This window comes from Fukomys damarensis, unplaced genomic scaffold (genome assembly GCF_012274545.1).
Source record: "Fukomys damarensis isolate Sample0158 unplaced genomic scaffold, DMR_v1.0_HiC HiC_scaffold_16, whole genome shotgun sequence".
NCBI lineage: Eukaryota > Metazoa > Chordata > Mammalia > Rodentia > Bathyergidae > Fukomys > Fukomys damarensis.
In genome coordinates this window covers 121,124,326-121,150,730 of record NW_022900928.1, presented here as the reverse complement: position 1 = coordinate 121,150,730, position 26,405 = coordinate 121,124,326, and the positions used below count along the sequence as shown (strand labels likewise).

At 40.3% G+C, this 26,405-nt stretch overlaps 1 protein-coding gene across 5 annotated transcripts in view; it reads left to right on the top strand.

Annotated features, from left to right (window-relative positions):
* Positions 1-26,405, top strand: part of Epha4 (EPH receptor A4) — a 144,377-nt gene that overhangs the window by 88,288 nt on the left and 29,684 nt on the right. For all 5 annotated transcript variants that reach the window (XM_010611806.2, XM_010611805.2, XM_033764658.1 and 2 more), the window contains 3 exons: positions 21,566-21,690; positions 22,835-22,994; positions 24,508-24,619. In XM_010611806.2, the coding sequence (XP_010610108.1) occupies positions 21,566-21,690; positions 22,835-22,994; positions 24,508-24,619 (397 nt within the window). The remainder of the gene's footprint in view (positions 1-21,565; positions 21,691-22,834; positions 22,995-24,507; positions 24,620-26,405) is intronic.

Sequence of the window (26,405 nt, the reverse complement as noted above, 5' to 3'; positions counted from 1 at the left end):
CAGATCTTCTCCTGAGGAGCTAATAGCATCTTTTCTCTCCCCTCCTGGTTGCTACACCCACCCATTGACACAGAAGACAGAGAAAATCAGGGTGTGTGTAAGCTTTATTTTTGATAAGTTGTTTGAAGGATGTGAGCTTTGTATCTATAGCCCAAAAGACTTTTTTCAATGACACTTCTGACCCAGCTGGCTGGCCTCAGATTCCTTGCTAGGACAAAGCCTGCCCTGTTTGTGTTGTGGGATTGACACTCCAGGCAGGTTCAAAATGTTTACCACCCCCCTCCAGCACTCTGGGAAGGACCCAGAAGTTACACGGTGCCAGATCCAGTGAATAAAGTGGAGGAAAGCAAGCTGCAATGTTTTTACCAACCTGCTTTTCCACTGAATAGCACTTGCCATTGGCATTCACTGTATTTTTGATCACAACTTATAAAGACACTCCCAAAAGTGGTCTTTAAGTACCACTTGAGAAAGTGGCAAAAATGATGGGTGTGTTTGAAGCAAAAGGGAAGATCTGGAGAAGGATTAGTGACAATGTGCCTTTCACTGTGATGATTTTTTTTAAAAAAATTGAACCATATATTTTGATTACATCTCCTAGAACTTTACCAAATTCTCAGCTAAGATGTCACCCTTATCTCATCTCCCATACCAGTGAGGCAGAGGTGGGAAGAGGGAAGGTGGGGAATTGCTCTAGCTGAAGTCACGACACAAGAAACCTTGAGACTGAGGCTCTTTCTGCAATCACTGTCCTTCATTGCAGGCAAAAGGAACAAAATGCGATTTGGTTTTCCCCCGTCTTCCTCCTGTAGCAACTCATTTTGTCTTTTGCTTAGGAGGAGATAGTCTGATGTTTATGAAAAATGGATAAGCAAGCTGCTGGGTGAATTGTTCTCTGGATGGCTTTGCTTCTGTTTACTTTTCCTTAAGTGGACCATCTCAGGCAAATGCATACCGGATACATTCCTACGAGAAATAAATCCTGTGTAAATGAAACAAGGTTTTTCTAGCCAAGCAACAGAACTGTGACTATTTTTCCCAGAAATGCTGTGATGGCAGCCAGCATTAATATCACTGAGTTGTTTTCATTGCACATTGCTCCACCGCCCCAGGCTCGGTCTTTTAGCTACGAGGCTAGATCATACCCCAAAAGTGCTTGTTTTCAGTCCTTACGAACCCACTTCTATGAGTAATGGTCTCTAGTAACCCCAAATTGTACCCTCAGGCAGAATACATTTTTGATTTTCATTTGTCTGTGACATTGTTCCAGATACTTTTTCACGGGAGAGATCTGGTCATCTTTCTAGTGCTGCTACTGCGTCCTAGTGACAAACTGTCTTTGTCGCTTTCCTGTTACTGAGACACAGTTCTGACATCTGCAACTTAAAGGAGGAGAGGTCTATTCTGGCTCATGTTTTTAGTCCATGGTCTACTGGCTGCAGAATGGCATGAGATTGGCGACAGAAAGCTGCTTACCCTGTGGTAACCAAGAAGCAGAAAGAGAAGTGAGGAGGTGAGGGAGACAGAGGGAGACAACCCTTCTGGGTATGCTCTTCCTTTTCCAACCAGGTCCATCTCCTAACAGCACATTTAGCTTTGGATTCATCAGTGACACCTGCGTGACCCAGTCACCTTCCAGAAACCCAACCTCTGAAATAGTGGAGCTCCTGGAGACATCATAGATCTGAACCCCGAGATTTGTTAACACTCTGAGTCTGGAGGAGTTCAAATATTTGATCACATCATCACTTAAACCGTGTTCATCTCTAAGATCTTTTGCAATCCTAAAATTCTATGCGTCCAAATATACAAACACAGCTATGGAGCTTGTGGACCTCCGGAGCATAATGATGACAAGTGGAAACTATTTTCAAAAGTGCTCCAGCAGAATTATCGGGATACGTCTGAATTCTGCATCCCCTCAAACCCTCCATTCCCTCAACCTTCCAAGATAATGATTTTGGATGGAAAACCTTAAGATAGCTGAACCCCTGGGACAGTTGTCCTCCATCTGGGGTGATTTCTGCACATTTAGCAATGTCTAGACATTTTCTGTTTTAGGCAATGCCCAGAGATAGTTTAGATGCTGCTACATCTAGTAAGTAGAGCCCAGGGACGCTAGTAAACGTCCCGTAATGGACACACAGACCTCCACAGCAAAGAGTTGTCTGGTCCAAAATGTCCCTTGTGCCAAGACTGAGAAACTCTTTGAGTGAGGTGTTTGAGAAGCACACGGGGTGCCCGCTAAGCACTCTGTAGACACCTGGTGTTTTTCTGGTTGCACACAGGGTGTCCTCTGCGCTTGGTGGTTTGCCCTCCTTCTCCCTGAGAGCATAGTGCTCAGTTCCTGAAGGGCAGGCAATTCAAAAGAGCCTCCTTAGGCTCCTGAATTCGTTCCCAGTTGCTGTGCCCTCATAGGAACTGGTGCTGCTTATGTAACTGCAGGGGAAAAAAACCACACCAGCAAGAAAGCAGCATTGCAGTTTGTCCTTATGCCACTCTATGGCATGTAGTGGTAGATATGCAATATCTGTTTGTTGATAACCCATGTATTTACAATAAAAACAAACCAGTTTTGTCAAGTACTGATAAATTTAATAAAACCAAAACAATGAGCATAGAAAAGAAAATAACTAAGCACAAGAGGCACACTGTCTTTTATTACTCAACTGCTAAGTTCCCATTCTCTTTCTCTGCCATCTTTTAATTAGACATATTATGTTATTTGAGTGGGATAATGGGGAACAGTGGGAATTCTCATCCCCACTGGGTATAATTGCTACCTGTCTTCTAGACAGTAAGAGGAAAGCGTCAAAGAAATGGTGGGAGAAAGAGAGAAATCGTAGAGCAGTTGAGTTAGGTAATGTGCTGTAGAAAGGGTGGAGTTAGGTTTTATGAGGCCTGAGCTTGATAATTTTTGTGTGGTTAAGGATGAAAAAAAAAAAACTTCAAAACTATAAACATAAAATTAGGAAAAGAGCTTCAAAAGGGGCCCCAGTAAATATCCTAAGCTTCAGTATGCAAAATTATGCCCCTGACCAGGTTGAAATGCAGTTGTCAGCTAAGGGAACTGTTGTATAATTACACATAAGAGTAGAAAGGAATGGGAAGAATGAAAAGATATTAGGAGGTCCAGCCTGGTGTGAAGGGCACTGAAAGACAAGGTCACTACAGGGCATGGTCTTGGCTGTTTTCCGGTACGAGAGGAAGTACTGAAGTAGACCAGAACTGTGGTTCCAGATCAAAAGGACAAGCACAAAACATATGTCGACAATTAAGAATTATATTGGAATATTAAACCCAAATGAGACAGGATCATAACCAAAGCTTTTCTGTAAGCTTGAGAAAGAAGGAAGACAAATTAAGATTTGCAAGGCACAAATATATGCTTTCTTTAGTGTCCTGGAACAGATTTGGCAAACTGGCTCAAGGGCCAAATCCAACCTGCTTCCATGTTACTGTGTGGATGCATGACAGTTATTTCTAAAAGGTTGAATATAATCAAAAGATAAAAATATACTATGACATTCAGAGATTATATACAATTATATACAACTTGATATTTGCAAATCAAGCTTGACTGTAAGAAAGTCCACTCATTTGTTGATAATATGGACTGAGGGCTTTCCCAGAAGAGACGCAGAGTCAGTAGGTGCAGCTGAAAAAGAGGGCCACAGAAGGAACATCATTAACCATCTTGCTCTTTGCAGAGTTAGCTGCTGGTCTCCGCTCTGGGTACTGACTCAAGACAGGGGGCCAATCACAAGGTCTAGAGCATGCTGAAATTCTGGTGTTGGGCAAACTGTGCTTCAGGCAAGGGATGTGGTGGATTAGCACTTGGTTAATCTCATGTTTGAAACCATTTTGTATTTGTCAAGATACATTATTTGTTAATTGTTTTGATTATCTTAAAAAATTTTAACAAAAGCAATTAGGATTTCCAACACGCCTTTGCTTTCTTGAACCACAAATCCTTTTCCCATGGACACTCTGGTTTAAACAGATCATGTGGAAACATGCTCGGATATGGCAGTGTCCTGGTTCTCTTTAGAGTCTACATTCATAACACTTTGGGTCTCAGACCCCGACAGACGATTTTCTTCTTAAATAATCATATGCTCTGCTCATTTATATTATCCTCTCACTGAGATGATTTCCTGTTTTCTTTGCCCCCCCAGTAAATTATGTTATTTTTCTTACTCCTAAGAAAATTTAAAGGAAAAACAAAACAATAGAACTAGCCTATCCAAGGGAGGACTCCTTTTGAAGACACATTTTAAAGTTTCAAAATGAATGTGAAGCAATTCCACTGAGAGATTTTGCTGAAATGTCTCTGCTGAAGCTTCAGTTGTTTGGTGTGCAATTGTTAGGGCCTAGAGAATGGTAGTTGGTTGGGAGACCTTTTGTGCCTGTGTAATTATAAGCCCGAGCAAGCACACAGTGGACTTCAGAGGAGCCAGGCTATGGTTTTCTCAGTGACCGCTCTGGTCCAGCTATGGGCTCCTGGCTTAGTTTGTAATGCCTCTGAATGTATATTTTAAAAATCTGCAGTACAATTCATTTTAAGAAGGAACAGTTTCTTGATCCTGAAAGCAATTTTGCTTTCATAGAATACTGTTGTTACCACTGTACTTCACCAGCATACTCACTAGGTATGATCATAATTTTAATATAAAATAAACCAGCAGACACTGAAAGGCACAGCCCCTGAGTTTGGCATCAGGTTTTGTGATCAGGGTGGGCACCACAAACACCTTCCCAGAGAACCTACTAAATTATCCAACTTTGGGGTTGACTGAGTGGTATAGACAAATGCTCTGCCTATAGATCCTAGTGGTAATAATTGTATATAAGTAAAAGTTAAATTGTAGTTATTTAAAGATAAAATATTTCACTTCAAGAAAACAGAGCTTTTATTCATCTACTCAGCACTGACAATGGTGTTTTACCTGACTTCCATTTGCTTTGGTCTTACATAAATATACACATGTGTTCATTTGTGAGAAGAAAAATCCATTCACAAGCATGCACTGAGCAGTCAAATTCTGATTCCCTTTGCATTTCTCAGTGTTGAGCTTGTTACATACACCAACACCATCCCCAGCTTGTGCACCCTCTGGAGAAGCCATCAAGAGACTTGAAAAATTAAGTGTCTGGCTGAGACGAGAATTAAACAATGTATGACTAGCAAAGGTTTTATTTAGGTGTGCATCTTAATTCTCTTAGTGTTCTTCCACCCTGCAAAAGTAGTCACCACCACCTCAGGGTGGCCAAGACAGTGTCCAGGGTCTAGTCTACAAAGGAGCATCAGTGAGAAGACCCAGAGAAACATCATCAAAGCTGTTGTTGTCTTTAAATAGTTTGTTTTTGTTTGTTTGTTTTTAGCTTAAGCACCATGAAAACCTAAAATCCATTCTGCAGAGCTAATCTTGCATGATAGATCTTAAATCTACAGGGATTAATTGCAATGCTTGTCTCTACCACCCAAATATACACAAAGAAGAACAAATCGTGTATGTGGTCTTCAGATAAAGAGCAGTGAGTACTGTGCCAGGGTTTACATTTTAATTTCATAAGATAAACAAACCTTAGATCTAGCCATCAGTACCAAAAATATCTCTTGGGGGAAATTTAATGAGCGGTCCCCAGGTGTCCACCTTTTTCTGAACTCCTTAGTACACGAGCACGTCTCCTACTTTGCTTCTGCCTAAAGTAAAGAACGGAAGTGTTTCAGAGACTCTCCAAAATGGCAATAATAGGTAAAGAGAGGTAGAGCCAGACATCAGATATTCGTGCTTTCGCTCGCCGAGTGCACACCATGGCTTTCATTGAGAAATGTCTCTTATGCTTGGCTCTCTGTGCAGGTGGTCACCAATAGGCACAGCAGAAAAAGTTCTCACATTAAATCTTTCTAGCCCTCTTCTGATATAAGCTTGAGCTTAAGTAACAACAATATTGTAGCTCTCCTCTCAGCCATTGTTTGTATTTATAAAGCACAAAGGCCGCTCTCCGAAATGTAGTCTCTCTAAAATTTTGTATGGACTTGAAATAATTGTTTTGTTTTGCTGTCATTTCCAGCAAGGGAAGAAAGGGAGAGAAGAGAAGAGGAAGCATGGTCCACCCCCTTTTGTTTCTCACCTCCCAAATTATATTCTTTGTACAGTTTTCTTGGGTAGTTTGATCCCTGCTTTCAAATTTTTTTTTTTTTTTTTACAAAAGCTATGGGATTAATTATTTTTAAAATTTCTCATCGAAGAATCTTTTGCTCATGATGTGTGCATAAAAACAAAATTTAAATATGTGGCTTTTACGTCAGGGCGGGTGCTCAATAGAGACTGGCCACCAACAGGCACATAGTTTACAGCAAGCTTGGGTAAGATCTATCTATCCATTAGAACCAGCATTCAAAGGGGGCAGCTCACAATGGCTCCCTGGAGAGCTTGTGTTTGTCTAGATAATGTACTGCAAGCTGTAAATCTGCCTCCTGAATCAACTCTTATTTTTTTTCTTTTTGGGGGTAATGAATGAGTATTTTGGGCATAACACTTGTGAAGCTGAACACAGCTTCATCCATATCTCTTTATCAAAGCTAAGGATATGCAAAGAAAAAAAGCCAGGGCTTTTGAATATGCACTTACCAGAAAGTGTGATCAAGCATTCTCTGTACTTATCAAGATAAGTGAGGACTTCTTTAAGATCTGAAAACTGCAGATGACCCTAAGTGTTGCTGATAGAGCCTTGACAGGTTTGAACCCCCCTTAGGCTTCCAGGAAGGACAATACTTTGGGAAACTTCCTAAAGGGAATGCTTTTGGAGATTTGGGAATTCTCAAAGTTTCGTCTCACTTCTCCCCCATTTGAAACAGAGTCACTGCAGAGTGCGATCAAGTTCTTGTTGCCTTGAGCAAGTAGAATAAAAACAGCAGAATCCTGCACCCAGGAAGCTGTGAGTGTCTTCTCATAAGCAGAAATGATGGGCAGAAAGTTTTAAAGGCAAGTGGTATTTAGAGCCCTTACTGAATGTCAAGGCAGAGAAATTTACTAATTCAGGTGAGGCTCTGAGAGACCAGGAATGCATTTAAGGGAACTTCATTAATATGAAAACATTATTGTTTCAAAGAGGAGCCCTTTAAATCACACTGCCCCTTTTCAAAGATCCACCTTAGCTGCACTCATTCTTTGCATGATGGCTTTTTCTCTTGTGTTCTAAGTCTTCGTCCTCTATTTTAGCATACACACACAAATCTTTCACGTAACTGGTGCTAGCATGCCAGATCTCTGCTCATATCTTTCTTAGAGGCCATGCTGTGGGATCATTTCTAGGTGAGATGTTGTTCTAATAATGTCCTTGCAATATTTGGGGATCTGCTCTAAGGTAGAGACAGATGCACTGAATTTCACACTTCAGCAAACTGTGCTCAAAGAAAGGCTCCTGTGAGATGCTCCGACACTTTAGTTAAAAAAGAAAAAAATCCGAAAACAGTTACGGTTTTCCTGATAGATTTTTGGTTATTTTTATGACTACAAAAGTCATCGTGAATTCTTAAACACAGATCTAGCTGAAGACATCTATTGACCTTAATAATGTTTTAAAAATTTAATAGCTCAGGTGTTTCCTCCTTGATCTTATAATGCCTGTAGGAGTTTAAACTATCTGGCATATACAATTCAGTTCTGGCCGATACCCCAAGATTAGAAAAAAAAAACTGCTATGATTGCCAATTCCCAAGCTTAAAATCTCTTCTCGTACATTATTCTCTTGTTCTTAATCTATATATCACAACATTAAGAGAATTGTCACAGATAAAATTTCATATATGAGGGCTCCAATAGTATCATTTCATGCCCATATTTTTTTTGAGGACATACATGTGGTGACCATTTGTATTTGAAGCATTCTCAAAAGGTACTGATTATAATTTAAGCCCAATCTTCCTATTTCTGTTTCTTTTATCTATACTTAGTCACTGTGTGTGCGCACGCATGTGTGTGTGACAGGATCTACCTAAATTGGCCAGGGTGAGCTTGAACTTGAGATCCTCTTGCCTCAGCTTCCCAGAGCGCTAGGATCACAGGCATGGACCACCACAGTTGGCTACTGGTCCCTTCTCTGTACTTATTGACACAACAAGAAAGAATCTGGACAAGAAGCACGTAGAACAGACTTGTTGGTAGTTCATGGATATTGTCCCTTGAATACTTTGATTTGGAACTTTCCTGTCATCTACATGTGTAGTGGAACTAGATTGGGAATATGATGAGGAGTCTCAGGACTTTACCACAAAGCCTATTCGTCTATTTTTCCACTCTCTTCTTCTACATGTAACAGTCTACTTTACCGTCCATGATCATCACTTCTCAGCTCTCATTGTTCTGTAAGACAAGTGACATTTAGCCTTGGGCTAAATGGGAACTTCAAAGTGCTGTAGAAACATCAATTTGTCACAAACTTTTTACTGTTGCATTTTCTCTGATGCTCTGGCCCCATCAATAATAATCTCTTGACTGTAATTTTATGTTGTAATTTACTTGGTCAAATATTTTCATCTCTTTTTTTCCCCCTGAATTTCAAAGGCAAAAAGAAAAAGGATAGGTTGCTAAAAAATGGGTTCAGAGTTAAAATGTATAGTGACTGCTAAAAAATGCTAAATAGCTTATATCCCAATTTAATGGTCACTGTGCATTTTGTGAGCAGCTCAAATAGTCTTTTTTAAATGACCATTAGAAAAAAAGGGTACCTTGTTCCAACTGTATATTTGATGAGGAATTGGAGGGTTTGGAAGATGACTAATGGGACTCTGAACCTTTCTGTCTTCAGGTCACCTCATTGAATGTGGACTACATCATAAGTGGTTCAAAGCCTGGCCATTTGGCAGCCACTGAGTGACTATGTTAATGGAATTGGTCTCCTTCCAGGTCTTAGTGGACAGGTGTTCACATCATAACTGACACTAATTGATTTCCTAGTCCTTCAACTTGGAAGACAGGGACCATCATTGAGACATTGACGGGGAAGGAGTTGTTCGTGACACATTCATGCTCCCCTGAAAGCCAAAGAATTCAGCTCATTGAGCTGGCACCAAACTGGCAATGCAAACATTGTATTTGTCTCTCTGGGGTTCCATCAGCTTGAGAAATAAAGAATAGCAATCTAATTTCAAAAGAACTCAAATAAGGTAAAATGGCCAATGCTGTTCTTCTGAAGTCACAGGTGTCTTGTGTGTTAATGCTGTTTTTCTTTGTTTTGTATTGTAGTGATTAGATACCTCCCTGAAACTCTCATTGCTTTTGTTTATTTGTTTGTTTGTTTGTGGATTGATTTCCAGGTCACTTCTTATAATGAAAGACATAAAGGATACCCCTTAATGGAGCATATAATAAAGGTTGTCTTCATGCCTTTGTGAAATGGAGATCAGTATGAAAAAACAACATAGAGACCCTTTTAGCAGCACAAGGCATTGAAATGAGGTGGATTTCAGCCAATATATGTTCCCCTCTGTTGTTACAAGTGTCTGAATCCAGAATCACATATCACTCACTCACCCTAAAGGCTATGACTTGAGGATAATTTGACCTTTATTGCAGGAGATTATTAGTATTTTTTAATTAATTGATTTTATTGGTACATTTAAGGTATACAATATAATGACATTCGTCATTGGAAATTTGTACCTTTACGTAATCCATCTTGGTTCCTATTTTAGATTGTTAATATTTTTAAGATTTTTTTGTTAAAGAGCACAAAGGGAGGCAGAGGCAGGGAGATTGCAAGTTCAAGCCCAGTGTGGGCAACTTAGTGAGGCACTCTTTAAAAAAGCTCAATAGTAGAGTTCCCTGGATTGGCTTCTCAGTACTAAAACAGCAACAACAACAGCAAAGGTTTTGCACCCTGAAGTTTCCTGGGTCTATCTTTTAGCGTATTTTTATAATTTCCATATAGCAAGTGGAAATGTCACAATTACCCTGAGTTGGTAATCACATTTAAAAAATTAAGATGGCAACAGCTACATGAACCTATTCATTGAAACAGATAGGGTCTTCCGGCAGAATGATCAATGCTTTACCTCTTTCTGAAAGCTTTTCAGAGGTTGGAAATCATGAGGCATGTGATATACAGTAATGAGCAAGGCTTTTTATTGGTCAGTTTCTGGGGAAGCCTTTTAAGAATTTCTGCCTGTACACATAGAAACCTGTGCGAGGAAAGTAAAAGGCAGGGCAGAGATTTCCTGGGTGCATCTATCATCCTGGCTTTTAGAGCCTTTGTGATTAATACATGTTTAATTGGGGACTGATTGAGATGCTTTGGATGTCAGAAAGCTAAATGTTACAGCAGTGTCTCAATGGCTTCTAACGCAGCAGGACGATTAGCAGCTGTCTGAGGAACAAAGGAGCCTGAAGCCCACAGCACAGCTTTTCATTTTCCAGATTTGGAATGCTCAAGCTCTCTGGTGGAGTTGACAGCCAAAGGAACAGAAGCCTTGATTCACAGCAGTTAATCCCTTCCCTCTCTCTTGGCTGTGTCTTTAGCTCAGTGGATGTGAACCCTTCCCTTGCATATTCCAAAGTAATTTGGGCAGGGGGCCCCAGGGCGGAGATCATAGGTGACTGAAGGCTTGTTTGACCAGCTTTCTGCATCCTCCTTAACCATGCAATTGCATAACACAGTTTCAGTTCAGATTTTGAAATACTGGGCTCTTTTTCAGTACGGTCAGCCCCAACACAAAGATTCAGCCTTTGGAAGGAGAGAGAATGAAAAGAAAACACAGTCTTGTTGCTAGCTTTATAATTTTCTTATCTTGAAAAATTTGTCTTGCTTAAGCAAATTTATAGAAGCAACCTACCCCCCCACCCCCCACCCCCGTGGAAAGGCTTGTTTTCCTGTTCGCCTGAAACTGGCATTCTTACTTAACAGGAAATACACACACTGAATTCCGCCATGTTTCTCTTGGCAAGGGTTGGGCTATCCTTATCAGAACCTGCCAACAGATTTCTTAGGAAACAAGTAGAAAGTAAAACAAGCAGCTCCCAGACGAAACAGAGGACACATTCCAACTGTGGCGGAGATACTCAGTGCTTCTCCATAGTTCTTTTACTTCCGAGGGACGCATTAGTTTTGAGTTCAGCTGTCACTCGCTTGCATGTCTAGAATTAACCCTGGACTCTGGGCACCGGTGATGCTGACTCCAGATATGGGCAATCTTAAAAGTGAAACGAGCATGCAGTAATATATTTTCTTTATTACAAAGAACAGTGACTGCTGTGTGGCACAGGTGTTAAGCCTAATGGTTACATAGGTAAAGAAATTAATTTACAGAAACTTAGAATTTTCCTGATACTTTTAGATTTTTGCCCAGGGGTTTACTAAAGGTTGTAGCTAGGTCTTTCTAATAATAATTGTACTAATTCAGCTTTATTACTTTTAGTTAATGTTAGTGTTTACTCTACAACATATTCATGTGAGATGTATACGTGTGCAGACAGTGGACCGGATTCTAATGTACAGTCATTCAGTTATCTCAAGGCCAACACCCACATGACCGTCACTTGGTCTAAGGAACAGAACAAGACACTGTAAACTTCCCAGAAGCTTGCCTCATACCTCTTTTCGCTTTCTTAACTCCAAACAAATACTATTATTTTCTATTTTTCTGAACTCTTCTCAGCTGTTCAGGTGAATTCAAATGTGGGTGGGTGACTCATCTCCAGAAGTTTAAGGTTTTTCCATTAGCACATTCTGTCTAAATTACATCAAGTTTCTGGCAAGCAACTATGTATATGATGGCCCTGTACTTGAGGACCTCAGGAAGATTTGCCCCATTGCTGTTGCACCTGTGGAAAAGCAAGTCCCTTAACCCTCAAATGTCCACTTTCTTACCAGTGAAAGGAGGGAAGAGACTGCATACTTTCTATACAGATCATTAGTTTAAAATGTGGGCCTGGGGACCAGATTTTTCAATTCACCATTTATAAGCTAGAAGTTATTCAAACTCTTTGTGCCTTATTCTCCTCATCTATAAATTGGGATAATAATAGTGCCTGTCTCACAGAGCTTTTATGAGGTTTACATGAATTAATTCATGCAAGAGATTTAGCATAATACTTGGTGCATTGTAATTACCCAATAAATGCTAGTTCAGCATGTGCGTTATTACAGTCGTGTGCCATAGGCGGAGATCACATAATTTTGAGTCAGGCAGACTTGGGTTTTAAAACTCATTTTATAGCGTTGGTCAAATTAATTTCTCAGTGCTGGAGTTTCCAAGTTTGAACTGGGAATGGTGATAATTATAACTACTTCAAAGAGCGGGGAGGCCTGAAAGATGGCAAGTGTGTACAAGTGTCCTGCCGCAGAGGCCGAGAGCATTCTTTGTTTGTTTTTGCTCTTCTCTGTTCAGCTCTGATTCACCTGGCCTAAGTCTTCGACTGCTTGAGCTGTTAGTTGTGCAATGAAGACTAAACTCAATCTTTTCTGAGAAGAAAACTCATCTGAGCCATTTGGAGAGCCCCACCATCTTTCCCACTTAACATTAACAGAAGCTCAGCTGAATTTTTTGGCCCAGTATTTTGTGATTCTGCTGGATTCATTCACTGTTGGAAAACCTGCGCTTGTGATTGTGTACCTGTGTGGTCACATGGCCTCTCTTGCTGGCATTGCTGAACTCAGGGCAGCCTGCTCCAGTTTCTTACAAATGAGTGGGTATCTGAGCATCATGTGTGGGCAGCAAATGGAGTGGCAGCTGGAAGTCACAGATCCATCTTCCCTGGCCACTGTACAAACCTTCCTTTGATTTCACTGTTTATGAAAATACCTATTTTTGCTAAATAGTCTCACTTGACTTCAAAGGATACTGGCCATAAACCCAAATGTCAATCATTGTGTTATCACAGTAGAAAATTATTCCTTGCTGCAATCACATCTAGTTGGTGGTAACCAGGGGAAAGTTGGACTTGGGAGCAAGGGCTCCCAAGGTGAACCGAGGAGGCATCAGCCTCCAACTGGCAGGTTTCCAAGGAGAGAGAATAGAGAGTTCCAGGGGAGCTATTTATGGGTCAGGTCTTTAAGGAAAGTAATCACTTCACCCTACATTCCACTGTGCAAAGCCAGTTATATGAACCACCCTGGACACAAAAGAGTCTAGGAATGTGGTCTGGGCTGGGTGGCTGCATCACAAAAACAGCTACTTGGGAGAAGGGAGCTCACATCTTAGGATATTTTCCAAAGGCTGTATCCCAGCACCTTACACTTTTCTATGCAAATGCTCTACACGAAAGCCTAGATGTTTCATTAGTTAAGAGTTTTATTGATAGTGTTCTATAAAGAATTTGCTGGGGGAAAAAATGTGCGCCCCATTTCTCTGGGAAAAAAAGAGGAAAGAATATGCTATCTCCTTTATCTGGGGGAAAAAATTTGCTTTCATACTAAGCCAAAAATAAAAACTGAATGAGAGGGTTTGCAAATCCTACTCTGGAGTCATTCAGTCAATGCATGATTGTCATTCCAAAATCAGATTTTTAGAACCCTTAGTTGCATGGGTTACTTGGATCCTTCTGTGTGTTAACAGGCACAGCTTTCTTTTATGGTATTTGTATAAAATAGACTGCACTGAGTTTGGAAATCACTGTACGGAAAAATGCAATCCTTCTATATTTTTAAATTATAAACTTAATTAATGTGCATACTTCCATCTTTAAATGTAAATGAGTGACATTTAATTCAGAGTCGAGTTTGGGAATTCGGTTCCTTTCTTAATCAAATAGGGCAAAAAATTCGGGATCAGTTTTGGAATAGTCAAGCTCTTTCTGTACTGTTTGTTTGTTAGCTTTAAAAACAATTTCACTTCTTACCTAGGAGTAAATGTGCCCCCGTAGCTTGATGACCTAACAACAAGTAAGTTCTGTGGGTGAGGTTCCCAGTCCTCAGATAGGCCATGGATCTGGGGAGGGTAGTAAGCGACTGATGAGTTTTCTAAATAATTCTACCTTTAAAAACTTCAGTGGCTATTCAAGCTGGTCAAATGTGCTGCAAACAAGCCATGTATATGTGAAAGCACTTTGGAGATTATGGAGTACTATAACATGCTGTAAGGACAATAGAAAAAAATGGGAAGCAACAACGTGAAGATTATTGCTCAGTGATACTTAGGGCCACAGGTAGAGCACGTTGTGTGGAAAAGTCCTCTCCCTTCTGTGGGATATGGAAGACAGCAATTAATATCAGCACTGGGATTCCTAGCATCTGAGATGCAAAACCCTTAATCACAAGGATATCATTAGTGCTCCGAAGCATTTAATTTTGATGCCTGACAGCATTTTGATTGCACAGGCCTTTGATAAAGAGCAAATCAGAGCTGTGGTGCGGAATGGAAGAAAAAAGAGGGAACAGAAAAACACCTTAAGCTCTAAGTAATTAAATTTCAATATGCTATTTGCCTTCTGAAGACCCATGTATAAATTGTGGATTTATTTTTCCTGTCGGACCCTCAAGTAGAAAGGCCCCTTGAGGAAGCATCGTCTGTTTAAATGCTGGTCTTGGGAGCGGAGAGGCGTGCATATCCCTGCCATAGTTTCTGCCCCCTGGCCATTGTGTGCCCCTGGCATCCAGGAATCCAGGCTTCTTGACATTCATCAGGGCCATTTTCACTCTTCTTTGCCCACACACTGGAGACCTTTCATTGTTTGTTTCCTGCTAACCTCCCCGACTCCACCTTAATTTGAGCCAGTAATGAAGCACAGTCCTTCTGTTTCAGTCAGCTCTTCTCCTTTTCCCCTCAGTTTTTAATTCACTGCTTGCCTAGCCGAATTATCCTTCCCCCCATCCCTTTTTTTTTTCAGTGTCTCTTCTTCTCTTCTCCCTCCCATTTGGTTGTCACAAGTACCGAAGTGCGGCAGTAAAATGACTTGTAGGTGTTTAATGGCAAGTCATTGAGGAAGTGAATAAAAGAAAATTGCAGCATTCACATCAGTGGGGAGCAAGGAGAACTGCTGAGCTTTGAACCAAAGAAAGTTAAATTTGCCATTTTCTTAAAGGAAGCCACCTCTGTTTGACATCAAAGCATCTCCTATAATTCTTCCTTGTGAAATGTACCACTGCTAGCGTCCTGATAGAGTCCCCCTATAACCTGTGCAGTTTCTGTTTATCCAAAATACATACTGAGATAAACCCACACATGCATTCTGAATACATTGTTCTCTGCTCTCAAACCAACGGGAATCGCGGGCACATAGCAAATGGGGATTCTATTCCCAAAGCAGTCTTGGTTTCTCAGGGATTTTGGAACTTTGAACATAAAATTATTTGGGGATGAAATTCATCTTGGCTTCCTATTAGAAGGCTCAAATCATCCAAATTCCAAGGCCTGGTGGGTTTTCCCTTTTATTCTCTTTTGATTTTGTTCTCTACCTTTAAAAACTGATATTTTATTGCAATTTCTAGGTATGTAGAAGGAAAGTCTGTTCCATTGTGTGACCCTTACTCCCCAGGGTTCTGTATCCTTCTGGTAAGTTGCTCAAGGGGCACACATGGTAAATGAGGCATCTCCTGGCAGTGTCTAACTTTATTTACACTAGTTCATCTTCAGAGGATAACTGTGGTATTACAAAACAAGGGGGATGCTAGGGCCCTTTCTGAATTTAGTATTATGACTTTAGAAATCTCAATAACTCTGCACCTTTGTGATTAGGGAGTCAGGAGAACTATTTGCATATGCCCTACAGATACAGAGGAGAAACACTGAGCGAATTGTCAACACCTTCATCAAACCTAAAGAGCAGTACCTCAAAATGCTGCCTTGAACAGGTGCAGTGAAGTCTAGTTTTAATGTTAACTTACATTTGAATGACATTTTACAGTCTGTGTGTTTGAAAAATGTTCGTAAGTGTCACATATACTTTTGAAACAGAGATCCCATTTATAATTAGAATTGTCATTTGCCTCACCTCCAGTTGTCAATGTCTTGGTTAACCTAAATAGCAAAACCAAACCCACAGAAGGTCACCTGAAACAGGTGTAGATAGAAAGTTATCTTATGACTAGTGCTTTATATTTAGAAAATGTGCCACTCTCCATAGATATTTTTTTAAAGATTAATTTAACATTTAGTTCACTTTTACTTATTCAGGTTTATTGAGCGCTCATTAGATGCTAGACATCCTGAATGCTGAAGATATAGAGATAAACAAGGTAAAACCTTGTTATTAAAAACATGTATTTGCATAGCTTATAAGCTTGTATCTGGAAGGCAGATACTTTATGGATGGGGAGACAGAGGAAAGAAAAGTTTACTTGTTCAAGGTGATAATGAGCAAATGTTAAACCCAGGATTTTTCCTAAAATATTTTTAAATCTGCTGGACTTGCCACTAAATTAGTGAAGCGATGACGGCTTGAGGCAAGAGGATCCAATTTTTTTTTCCATCTTTTCATCTCCCGTGTCCTAGAGGAGCCCTCCACCCATACAGAACCAGGCCTTGAAAATTCCAGTCACTTTCTCCACGTCTTGACTGTCTTCACCACCCCTTCTTCAAGTCCTTGCATGGTGTTTTTTGTACTTTCCATGCTCCCCTTTTTATCCCAGCTTCTGGTCCCTAGACACTCTTTTTTCTTCAGCTAACTAATGTTTGACCTTTTATAGACATAAATTGTCTTTTTAGCTCTACTCCAGACTCTAAGCTTCCCAAAGGCTTAGAAATACATGCTGAATGACTGAGTGAACATGTCAGCATGGTTTGTAAGTAACACGGAAAATGAAGGACGCATTTTAGATTATAAACTGGAAATCGCGAGAATAAGAGGATCAGATGTTCTCAGCACTGGCATGGCAGAACAGGAAAACTGACATCTATTGGTCACTGGAAATTCTCCTGCCAGACTTTGAAAAGTACGGACTAGGTTGAATTAAGCGATAAATCTTTCTTTCAAAACTACCCTTTATTTGTTCTTGCCCATGTGACTTGTACATCCATCATCATCTTCCTCCCTCCTTGCTGTGTGCAATGTCTGAATTCTAACCAGGAAAAACATGCTCACTTTTGTCCAGAGGCAACACAGCTTTCCTTACAACAACCACCTCCTTTCTGAAGGAAGCCTGGGGGTAGACAGGGTGCTGTGCAACCTGTGATGCATCGCTTTCCATGAGTATATGGACGTCAGTCCCCAGCTTCCTTGGGGCCTCACCTCTTACTCTTCAGCAGGTGTAATGTGTATCTGCAGATAGGGAGCTAGGACAGAGAACCCTCTTTCTCCTCCCCATTTCCAAGACAGAGTTTGAATAGGAAGAGGCTTATCAGGAACCGCTGTACTATTAAATTCTAGAAAAATGAGTCCTCAAGCTCTGTGTGATATGCCTTCCTTCACCTTTTCTTCAGTTAAGGAGAGGCCAAAGAATAAGATGTCACTTAACTGTAACACCAAGGACTGTATTCTGGTCAGGCCTCTGTTCACTCTCTTTGCCTTGTCCCTAGGTGTGCTTAGTAGATGAGTCGGCACTGAGGAAGAGCCCTGTCTCTGCGGTGTGTGGGGATGTGACTCAGAACTGAGAGGCCACTGAGAACCTTTTCGTTTCTTGATATTTTTTTTTTGTTATTTTTGTTTTGTACCAGGGATCGAACTCACAGTCTTGCGCTTACAAGGCTGGCGTGGTGCCGCTGAACTAAATCCCTACCCCTTCTTGATCTTTTTATGTTGATCAAAATTCCTTCTATAATTGGAAGCCCTCTTTTGAAGTGAAGCATTGATTTGTCAGTTGATCATTTATGGGGAGGATGTTTGATCTGTTATTTATATGATTATCTTTTCCTGTAATTCTGTTACCAAAAGGCAGAGCCCTGGGATGTTGGGATTGCAGATCAAAAGCATTTCTAACTGGTGTAGCATTGATCATTGTTTACCAAAGTGGAGTGGCAGGGGTGTCATCTGAGATGATTTTAGGGGAGAATCAGTTGCAATGCTACTTGATGTTGAAGCACGTTGTGTGAAATTTAGTTCCTTTTCCACTCTCAGTAATTTGGAGAACTCAAATGTCCGACTCTCAGAACAGTGCCTGGATGTGGTTAATGCGTTTCTAGCTCCGACTCCTCTCTCTATTTAGCAAGGCTTGGAGAACAAGAAAGTCCAGCAAACATGGCTAACATTGTTTCATTTACATATGATGTTCATTGTCATGGTAACCTCCCATTAATTGGAAGTGATAATAGGGTGTAATTTATGCCAGTAAGTGGGATGTTTCTTCCCAGAGATACATTATAAATAGTGTGTGCTTAAGAAAAATATTACTTTAATCATTATATAAGTTGCAGAAGGATGTGGCAGCAAATGGATGGTATGAGAAGACCCAGGCATGGGAACCACTAGGGTGGGAAAAGACTGGGAAATTCCATTGCCAAATGCTTCATCTAGGAAAATGAACTCCAGGCAGGCACAAGGGCAGGGTGATGGCTTCCAGATGTAGAGTTCGAGGCTGTGATGCAAACAAAGGAAAGGGTCCTTCTGTGGCTTATGATGTGGAGGACATCCAGGTTGCTGCCTTTCCAAGGTGGTAGTATGGCAAAACTCAGTTTCCAAAAACTGGTATCTTCATAGAAAGTACAAAGCTCTCCTTTAAGGGCCAGAAGCAGCCATATTGTGCTACAATGCAGTTGTGTGTTGTAGGTATGATTCCCAGCCTCATTTCGCCATGGCTTGCTTTTGTTGCGTGTCCTTATGTGTCATGCTCTTCTGAAGCACATCTGCTTAAAGAATTCAGATTTGATAGCCACATGATGTTACACTTTTTGAGAATTACAGCTCATTATCCTACTTTGTCCTAGTTGTAGCCTGTAGTTGGTACTGAAGACAAACGTCAACTGAACAGATTTCTGCCTGTGCCCTATTCTAACCTACATTCATTCAGTCTTTCTTGCTTCTTACTTATGTTTTTCATTAATCTGTTTCCTGAATTTTTATGACACTTGAGTTAAGGTACATCCTGTTCATTTATTTTCACATTGGTGCACACATCAATTTTCCAAGTAGGGCTGAATTAGAAATATTCTATTAGCTAACATGATTGTATTATATTGCTGACTCTCTGTTTGAAATTTTTGAGTACCTTGGCTGAGCTCATATTCCCTTTGAATGGCCACTGGAACACTGCTGCTTAAACTTCTACAATAGAAATTGGATTCATTTTCCACATGCAGTAGTTTAGTGATAACCCGACCGGAGAAAAGCTGTCTTAGTTCATCAGTGCCCTCCTAGGGCAGGCAGGCAATGCTTTCCCGAGGAATCTGCCAATGATCAGAATCTAACCCAGACCATTTGTGAGAGAGAGTTCATTTTATAATTTTATGATTTGCCTCCCTCCTGCTTTTTTTCTAATGGCTTCTCTTTTCTATTTCGGTTTCCCAATCCTGAACATTGAAGTTTAAAGAGCCCCTTTTTATGGAGTGCATGCTAAAGTGCTCTGTTAGGCAATATATTTATTACCTGGAGTGAAATAGGTTTTCACAGTCAGGTGGCCTTCCTAGTCTCCTCGCTACTTCTGTATTTAAGAAAGTTGCTCCTTATAGTGTGTAGGACAATGGCTCCGTGTCAGTCAGTAAAGAGGAAGAAAGGTGTGTGTGTGTGTGTGTGTGTGTGTGTGTGTGTGTGTGTGTGTTGGGGGAAGGACCTTAATGCATCTAATGAGCACATTTCCGTTTTTTATTTTCCTCAGATGTTCAGTGGCTTCCATATGTCTGCCGCATGCAACTTTGTTCATCTAGCTTGGCATTAACTAACCTTGGAGCTGCCTTTGATGGAGAACATGTGTATCCATTGTATCTTTCACTTGTATTTATGCCTGTGATACAACGCGGAATAGCTTTGGGATTGAGGGAGAGAGAGATAGAAAACTGGGGGGGTGGTAGAGGGGGGGGAGAGCTTTATTCTTTAGAAACATCCCTAGCAGAGATGCCAGGCTGTAAAACAATCCTCCAGGACACAGTCCTTGCTGGATTGGCTTCCCTTTGGACTGTTTATGACTGTAGTATGGCCAGTTGAATATCCTGCCACAAGCATATGCACCAGTTATGGCCAAGGGGATTTAAAGAATTTTCTATTCCATTGCTAGTGGCAATCTATTTTATTTTTATTTTTTCCCTCTTAGTTATAGGTTAGCAGTTGTGTGTGCATTAAGCAAAGGCTAGAGGATGACCCAGTATTAGTTTGTTGTTCCTCAGAAGCTTTTTACTTTTTATGTTTGTTGTGTATTTTTACCCTCCAGAATCAAAACTGAATATAATTTCAATTCAAGAAAGAATCCCCCTAATCTCTGAGTTTCCAGGGCAGCTTTGTTAGGTAAAATGAAGCTAGTTCACGAATGCTCCCTTCTCTCCCTGGAGACTGCACACTCGGCACAACCACTGGCTGTGACAGCAGAGCTTGTTAACAGCTTGCTGGAGATGTGAACATGTTTTGCTGGGACACAGTCCTGACACCTACAATTTAAAGGAGGAAAGGTTTGCTCACAGTCTGTAGAGGTTTCAGTCCGTAGTGGGCTCCTCCAAGGCAGGGGAGCACAGCGGAAGGGAGGGCATCACAGAGGAGAAACAGTCCATGGCATGACAGGCAAGAGAAAGGGGCGAAGTGGGAGAGGGAGAGGGAGAGATCAAGGAAGGAGGGAAGAAGCCAGGCCACACCCGCAGGCTCTTCCAACCAGGCTTCACTTCCCAACATCACATAAAGCTGTGAACTCCTCCATGGACTAATCAACTGAGGAGTATCATACATTTATGTTCTGTTCACCTCCCAAACCCCCACCTTATGAGCACATGAGGCTTTGGGCAGATATTTAGATATAAACCATAACTAACTACCACAGAGAAGAAGCAAACACAGAGCAGCCTGCTTTTACAGATCTCCAAGATGGCCCTTCTTCTCAACCCCAGTAACATGCCCAACAAAGGGCTGCTTTTGTGTTTTCTCAGTGGAAAAAGGGAGGTTTGCTACCCAGCAGACAAAAGCCATATTTCAAATCTTGTGAAATAGTTACAACATACTATTTATGTCCAGGGTGACCATCATTGCTTTATTTGTATTCTTCATTATTTGCATGGTTATGTTTAAACTTAAAACTCTTGCTGTAATTAAGCACTACTTTCATTTATATTAGAAAGTATGTAAATCATTTGCCTTCTGGTATTCCCTACAGTACTTGGGAAGAGCTGCAAAATCTCTTGCTAGTATAAAATTAAATATCAAGAAGATGACACATAATTATTTGATGTAGATGAGAGGAAATTCACTGAGCTTAAAGGGAAGTCCTCCAAAAGTTATCATGGTTTGCTGGTCAAAGCCCAAACAGCATCTTCTATACTGTTTGGAAGAGGACAGGCCTGTGAAACTACGAAACCTTGGTCCTATTAAAACAAACCACATAAATCTTTTACAGAATGATACAAGTATCTTTTGTATTGGAGAAGAGTGAAATGGTCAAGAGGAAAAAAAAAAATAATTGTACATGGTATTCTTAAGATGGAATTACTGACTGATTCCAGCAAAAACATTTTTTTCCCTAAAATGAAAGGCCTTTTGTTTTCTTTTCTCAATAGCGCCATCATCCATTGCTTTGGTCCAGGCTAAAGAAGTCACAAGATACAGTGTGGCTCTGGCTTGGTTGGAACCAGATCGGCCCAATGGAGTAATCTTGGAGTATGAAGTCAAGTACTATGAGAAGGTATTATTTGAAAAACCAGCTTTTTTTTCTGCTGGGACAGGAAGGTGGGGTGGCTAGAGATTGAAGCCCTGGCACTTGCATGAAGATACATCCCTTGTTCTTTTTCTGTAATTTAATTTTAGTTTTTTAGTTTTTGAGACAGGGTCTCACAAAGTTGCCCAGGCTGGGATCAAACTAAATCCTTCTGCATTGGCCTCCAAGTGTGCTAGGAATACAAACTTGTGCCAGTAGGCACAGCTTCTTTGTTGCTTCTTATGTTCAGGTGTTGGCCAATTCTAAAGCCTGGAACACCAGCAAATCTTCAGATGAAAGCATCTTGCTTCCCAATAAAATCTGATTATGAAATTTATAATTTAGTTACTTACCTTGAAAAATACGAAGAAATATATATTTTTCTAATAATGGAAATCTAGACAGCTTAGAAATCCTAATCTATAAACCTTCTATCAGGCAGAGTGACTCATAACAGCTACAATAATAATCTGTTTAAGTAGATCACTGCTAGGCAAAATGAAGGTGTGGGTTTTGATGACTTTTAATATAAAAAATCAGGGAAGGAAAATTACATTCTTCAGCCTCTTAAAGTTATAGAAGGCATTATTTTTACAAATAACTTGTCTCTTAAAAGATAGGATTCTGAAGAGAGCTATTTGCATTGAAGAATGTCTAGAAAATGAACACTTGCCTTTCTTTTTGAAGATAATCACTTGTTGGCTTCCTTATTAAAGCAGAAAAGGAACTGGATTTTTAAATTGAAATCAGACTACAATATTTTTTGCATTTTCTAGACAGAAAATAGAAAAAGACAAGGTGCTCTCTCACAGTTATTTCTTTTAAATTGCTGGGTATGCAGCTAGAAAAGACATCAACCATCATTTAATGCTCTTTACAAAAAAATTATGAGTGAAGATCTGGACATAGTCATTTTCAAGGACAGTCGGACCTAAACTGTGCATTTCTTCCAACATCTAAGATATAACAATGGTATTTACAACATTGACATGAATACAAGGTTTAGAGTTAATCAAGCTCTATTTACATTCAGCTCCCTGAGCCTACTGCCTTGGTTCCTTTAATATTGTACTTAGAGTCAACAGAGGATTGGTTCTGCTGCCTTAACCAATTGTATCTTCCCATAATCTAGGATCAGAATGAACGAAGCTATCGGATAGTTCGGACAGCTGCCCGGAACACGGACATCAAGGGTCTGAACCCTCTGACTTCCTATGTTTTCCATGTGCGAGCCCGGACAGCGGCTGGCTATGGAGACTTCAGTGAGCCCTTGGAGGTCACAACCAACACAGGTAACAGGCTACCCAGGTTTCCACTGTTCTGGGGCTCTTTTTATAATAGAAGACAGCTACTACCACCGTGATGTGTAAGGAATTGAACATAGTTTTTGGCTAGGTAAGCATTGTGTTGTACAGAAAGTTGCATGAAATAAGATATCTGATGTTTGACTTAGAAAAGCTTGTAGAAAAGAACGTTTTTCATAACATCATCTGATCTATCTTTTCATATGAATGAAAAATGTTGCTAATTTTTCTCTTGGTTCTACAAACCATGAAAAATGGGATTACTAAGCTAATTGAGGGTTAGATAGATACCTTACATTAAGATAAGGCATCTTCTTCCTCAGAAGATTAAAGAAGAGACCAATAATACTTTGTTTCCTCTACTTATTTCTCAGAATTTGTCTAAATCTAGTCAAATCAGTTTTTTTTAAGGCCCTTGGAAAAAATGTCAAATCTTTCTGTGTTATAAGTCTGAACCACTACCTGCACAAATAAAAAATTTACCAGGAAGCCTAACCAACAATTATCAGTTGTATAAGATATGTCTATCTTTACAATTACAAAATCAATTAAATTGAGCCTTCTTGATGAGGAGATCGAGAAGCAGAATTTTCAACATCAATTAATGAATATAATTTTATTAATAAATTATTGAGTAAAAAAAATGTAAAAAAAAGCAGAAGAGAAAGTAAAATCTGAAGGGGACTGACTGACATGTTTGATATAATCCAGAAAGGTTACAAAGAGGAAGTGGTTTTGAGTTGGCCAATTGTAGGGAGGGTTTTCATGAGTGTGAGGAAAGGAAGGCCATTCAAGACCATTCGTCCTTCATGAAATTTCCTGGTGTCATTCTCACCTAGGAATGCATTTGATCATTATGTAAGAGTTAGGGTGGTACTTTAGTAAGTTTTCCTATTTCTGGATAAGATCACTGACAGCTGCAACTTAAAGGAGGAGAGGTTTAATTTGGCTTAGTGATTCAGGGGTTTCCAGTCCATGGTTGTCTGGCTGTAAGGCAGAGACACCACGGCTGAAGGGAATGGTGGAGCAAAGCTGCTTGTTTCATTGGGGTTGGACAGCAGAGTGCCAACAAGAGATGGACCCTCTAATGGCCCACTTCCAACTGGGCCCCACCTCACATTCAGCTAATCCACTTGTGAATATAAGTGTCCCTGTGATCTAGCTACCTTTCCATGAGTCTCAAGATGCAGTTGAGTTGAAAATTTTCACTATCACAGATGATGATAAAAGTGGAAAAAAAGAAAAGACAACAAATTATGTTTATCATAGGATTTAATATGAGTCTTCCAGTTTAAGTTCATCACAGAGTTGTAGAAAGGTCTTTGTCTCATTAAGGCCGTGTTAGAAAATTGCCATTGGGTGAGTGTGTAGAGAAAGATAACAAATGCTCTGAGTATTCCGAGGAGCTCTGGAAAGTTGAAAAGCAATAACATGACCCAACCAGAAGTTCTACATTTTGGGATCTCCATCTTGGGTAACTACTGTGTAATTATCCTTCCAGTGCCTTCCAGGATCATTGGAGATGGGGCCAACTCCACTGTCCTCCTGGTGTCTGTCTCAGGCAGCGTGGTGCTGGTCGTCATTCTCATTGCAGCTTTTGTCATCAGCAGGAGGTAAGTGCTGAAGCCACTCATTGTTCCAACCACCAGCCACCTTTCCAGTTTTATGAGGGAGCTCTTTGTCTTCTACATGCAAAGTGAAGGCTTTTGATTAGCATCATAAACATAGCATTTGCATGCCAGGCTCCCTTCTTTTGCTTTCATCTTCCCACAACCCTACGGAAGCTGGTGGTTGTGACTGGGTGGCAGCCAGGGCTGCCAAGAGACCCAAGAAGATTCAGCTGATTCCAGGAAGCCATGCAAAAGGCCAGCCAACAGGTGATTCTTAAATCTTTTCAGTTGTAAGGTGTTGTAAGTATCCCCCTGTGAAGTCTGAATTTGCTGCCAAAGGCAAGAAATACCATGTAAAAAAGCAACCCAGATATTAGGCTTTTCCATTGGCTAGCTGTGGTCACTTAACTTGAGCTTGCATTTCTCTGTGAGATACAGATAATCATTATCTGTTGTTGGTAGAAGAATTTTGATAGGCACCACGGGTGCCATTGTATACACAATGTGCTTCAACCTACATGAGTGACTAAAACAAAGAAATGAGTAGTAAGCTCTTTATCCTCCTATTGGAAAGGCCATCAGCAATCCCGGAGACAAGCCACTGATCACATAGTGTGCATAAGAGTGCTCTTGGAAATAAACCTAGTTTATTTATCTTAATTCATTATAATTAGGATGATGGCTGCATACTCTAGTTTGACTGGATGGCCTAAGTTGTCCCATCCTTTTTCTAACCTCCCCCTTTCTTACTTTCCAAAATGTTCAGGTATAGAGAGATTGATTTGTTCTCTCTAATAATAACACAGTATGGAACAATGCCTTATTCTGTACAATATATTTGTCACTGAGTTCATTCCTTTTGGTGTAAAGTCTATATGTAGGTGTGCTTGATTAGAGCAGTGAGTTCCATCTCTACGAAGTTGAAATTTGGAAGTCAGTCAAGATGACCTTGTTTTCTTTATCATTGCCATTTGATTTTTTTGTATGTAATGTGCCATGCACATCATGTGGGAACTGTGTGCACAGAGTGTATCCGTCTGCCTGTGGACAGCACGGGGTGGGATGGCCATGTGTACAGAATCTAATGGGCTTTTCCTTTCATTAGTACATATTTCTGTAGTTGAAGTTTTTTTTTACAGTGTATCCCAACAATCTTTCTTGGAAAATAAAGGCATTTGAAGGTACCAGACATCGAAAAGGAATTATTAATTACCTCTGTCTCACAAAAACTAATTGAAATCCAGCACCATCTGATGCTCAGTGGCTGAGCAGAGAACATACCCTGAGGTCTGACCATTTCTTTGATATTGGTTGGAAACATTCTGTAGTTGTAGTCCAGCTTACCTTTAGATTTACGTGGGTTTTTTTTTTCCTTCCAATTTTCATTTTAAGTAGCCCTCAGTTCAGCAGTCATACAGGGTAGTAATTGGAAATAAGTTGCTTCAATATAAGTTTCTTCTGGATGTTTTATTTAAAACATTAGCTTGATGAAAATTTTTTTTTAAAACCACGAAAATGTAATGCAGGGAGACAAGATTATTAAAAGCCCAGGCTATAGAAAATAGCATCCTCAAGCCTGATGACTTAATTCCCTTTCTGCTTTTATTGATCACATTATTATATAAGGCAGGATTGATAGCAGGATGCATTGGATTTCCAATTATGAGTTCCCCCCTTAGAGAATTGAGCCTGTCGGGTTACCCAGTGATGATTCCTGTCCCTTCTCCCCCATTAAAAAAAAAAAAAATGTCACTTCCCAAGGCTGATAAACACAGCTTGGTGATTGGTC